The sequence below is a fragment of the Otolemur garnettii genome, unplaced genomic scaffold (assembly GCF_000181295.1).
Source record: "Otolemur garnettii isolate 467f Iridium unplaced genomic scaffold, OtoGar3 scaffold00013, whole genome shotgun sequence".
Classification (NCBI taxonomy): Eukaryota; Metazoa; Chordata; class Mammalia; order Primates; family Galagidae; genus Otolemur; species Otolemur garnettii.
The window spans coordinates 3,018,726-3,021,712 of NW_003852408.1; the positions used below are offsets into that span (position 1 = coordinate 3,018,726).

At 42.0% G+C, this 2,987-nt stretch overlaps 1 protein-coding gene across 1 annotated transcript in view; it reads right to left on the minus strand.

The window, feature by feature from the left end:
- LOC105886536 (nuclear body protein SP140-like protein) overlaps positions 1-2,987 on the minus strand; it is a 71,192-nt gene that overhangs the window by 30,074 nt on the left and 38,131 nt on the right. Inside the window, exons 11-13 of the mRNA XM_012802266.2 lie at positions 2,011-2,115; positions 1,368-1,510; positions 134-172 (exon numbers count right to left, since the gene is read on the minus strand). Of these exons, the coding sequence (XP_012657720.2) occupies positions 134-172; positions 1,368-1,510; positions 2,011-2,115 (287 nt within the window). The remainder of the gene's footprint in view (positions 1-133; positions 173-1,367; positions 1,511-2,010; positions 2,116-2,987) is intronic.

The window sequence follows — 2,987 nt, forward strand, 5'->3', positions numbered from 1 at the left end:
TCCAGCTCCATCCATGTGAACATGAAGGACGTAAAGTCTCCATCTTTCTTTATGGCTGCATAGTATTCCATGGTGTACATATACCACAGAATATGACAGATGAGACGTTAGCAGAATGTCACCTGATAATCACCTTTCTTTTTGGTTTTGGTGGGTTTGGTAGGACTCCTTTCTGAAAGAGAAAAGAGATGAATAGTGTGATGGCTTCTTGTGTTTATTTTGTGGGCTTGATACTTCTGACTGCTCTCCAGATATTTCTACCTGGATGTCCTACTGTCAACTCTTATTCAAGGGATCTTGATGGAAATTATTTTCCATGATTCCCCAGTCATTAAAACAAGCATTTAGACTCTTTCCTTTGGCTTCATGATGTCTATGGTGAGTCCCGGGAATGTATCAGCCTCATTACCCACCACTTACTGATATTTTGTGGAGATTTTCTTGGTATTTTTTCTTAGGTATGCAGAATGCTTTGCTCTATATTTTGTTTGTTTGAACTCTTGTGGTTTTATATCCTGGCTCATTTCAAATCGTTCTAAGAAACAGTCCTCAACTTCAAATGCAAGAAACGACATTCCTTCCTACTATATCTCTTGCTGTAGTGTTTCTCTTTAGATCATCTGCACAGTGCAGGCCTATGTTTGTTAAAGTGCAGCCCTCTTCCTGGGTAGATGCTCACACTTTGTGCTCTCTCATGGCTTTAGATGTAGCTCAATACATATTTGCTGAGCAAAGACCTTTTCTATATTACTAGAGTGGCATAGTGAAGGACTATCTGTCTGTGCAACAGTATGATCTCTGTATCCAGAGTTAAAAGACACAGCTTCATCTGCAGCAGAGACCCTGTCCCTGCATTTCCACATTAGGGGATTGATAAAGGGAGTGAATATTCAGTTCAAAATGCAATTTATTTGTGTTCTCCTTTTAGAACATATTTGAGATGGTTTATGAAAAGACGTATTGTTAAAATATTGTATAATCTAAGAAATACACATCCTACTATATTATTTTTAGACATATAATTGTTCTGTGCTACTTTTAATCGTGGTCTGCAAACTGAAGACTCCTCTCCCTGCAGTTTAGGTTACTTTCACATGACCAAATTGCCCAATTTATTTGTGGCAGAGTTATGGTCACAGTTTACCATCCTATCTTCAAAAGGATAAGAGTTAATGGGCTTAGAGGATTAGGCTGTAATATAAGCCATCTATGGTCACCTCTGGGGTGGATGTTCACAACACCACATACATTGGGACCTGGGCAAAGGGAATAATGACGTTTTTCTGGACACTGAGAAATTCTGCTAATGCTTGGTGTTGGTGACTTGTGACTGACACCTTGATTTAAGCTGTTTGCCACTAGGTTACCTCCATCAGGTCTTGCAGACGATATCTACCACAGCGTATACTGTGCTTCCATTTCTTGGATTGTTCGTAGCCTCCTTTAATTTCAAATTCCCTGGGGGTGAGCCACCTTCCATTCTCAGTCTGTATACTTTTTTGAGGGCTTCCTGTAAAACCATCACAAACTCATCTCTCTGAGCGTGAAACACATGAGTTGGCCTCCCACCACAGTGGATCTGGAACCACCCATTTTGGGTTCAGGATTAGTAGCAGAAAGGTCTAAATTCTCCTCTCAGACATCAGAGGCCACACACCCAGGATAAAAGGTGACGGAAGAAGCAGACTCCCTGCCATGTGTGTATATTTCTCTGGCCTTCATGGAGAGAGTCCCATGTGACTCCACCAGAGAGGACTCTGGCAGCTTGCCCTTGGTTCCCTCTGAACTCTGCCCCCCTGGCCCCCACCTTTCCCCTTTGCTGACTTTGCTTTGCATCCTTTCACTCTCATAAACCTGAGCTGTGAGTGTGACCAAGATCTAGGAAAGCTCCCAGCAAATCAGACTTGGAGCTGGTCTTGGAGGCCTCCAACATAGATATCTGCTCCTCAGCTGTATGCTACTTGCGTGGGTATTTCCCAGTTGAAAATCCTAGAAGACCAAGAAACTGACCTTGTTTCAATTTCTTCTTATGTAGAGTCCCCTTCAGGTCACCACAGGTCACAGGAAGTTCAGGAAGTTGAAAATTTATATTTTCATCTCTGGGAAATCTTGAAACTGCAAGGAAGGATTTTTTTCATTCCATCTTCCTCTACAACGGGGCACCATCTCTCCCACCCATCTTCAGATCTTCTTTTATAATTTAAAGTGATTTGAGGGATTTCCCCCCAGGAATTAGTTGCTCTTCAAGGTCTTTCTTTTATCCAGATTAGATACCTGTTGATGATGTCACCCTTTGCTCCATTCTATAAAATCCCACCCAGCACCCTGGAGCAGCAGTCTGAATTCTCAAGCTTGTTTAGCCACAACTCCCGATCACACAATGATTTTCCTCCTGATGATCTGAAGGGACATTTCTGGTTATATTATTGCTTTGAAGTTATGTAGATGAAGGTAAAAACCTTGAATTTTAGTTCTGACTTCCCATTCAAGGGATCACCTGGGGTAATAGAGAGCAGGAGGGTAGCAGGGCACAAAATGGGGCACCTGAAGGGGCAGGATCTGTCACCCTCTTTTGACATCTGCTTTACTTCACTTCTGAGCTTTCTCTGTGGCTGAAAGGGAAGCTCAGAGAGGGTGGTTCTAGAAGAACTATGTAGTGCAGGAGTGGAAATGAAGAGCGATTGGTTAAAAGAGCATTCATAATGGGATATCAGGAAGAGGCTCTAGCCAAATCAGCACCCCCAATAGCAGGCACTGGCATATAGTGATGGGTGCAGACTTTTAAGAAGAAAGAGAATCACTTAGTGTCCCTGATATCAACCTCTAGATTCATTAGGATGCAGACCTAAACATGCATCCAGAATGACTCACTCTTTCGTGGGACACACCTAATCAACATATAAATCAGATACTACATTCTTCTAAGATATTTTTTAAGTCAAGCCTTTGTGCTATCTTTAACTCTACAACTCTTAGGCCTTGATCTT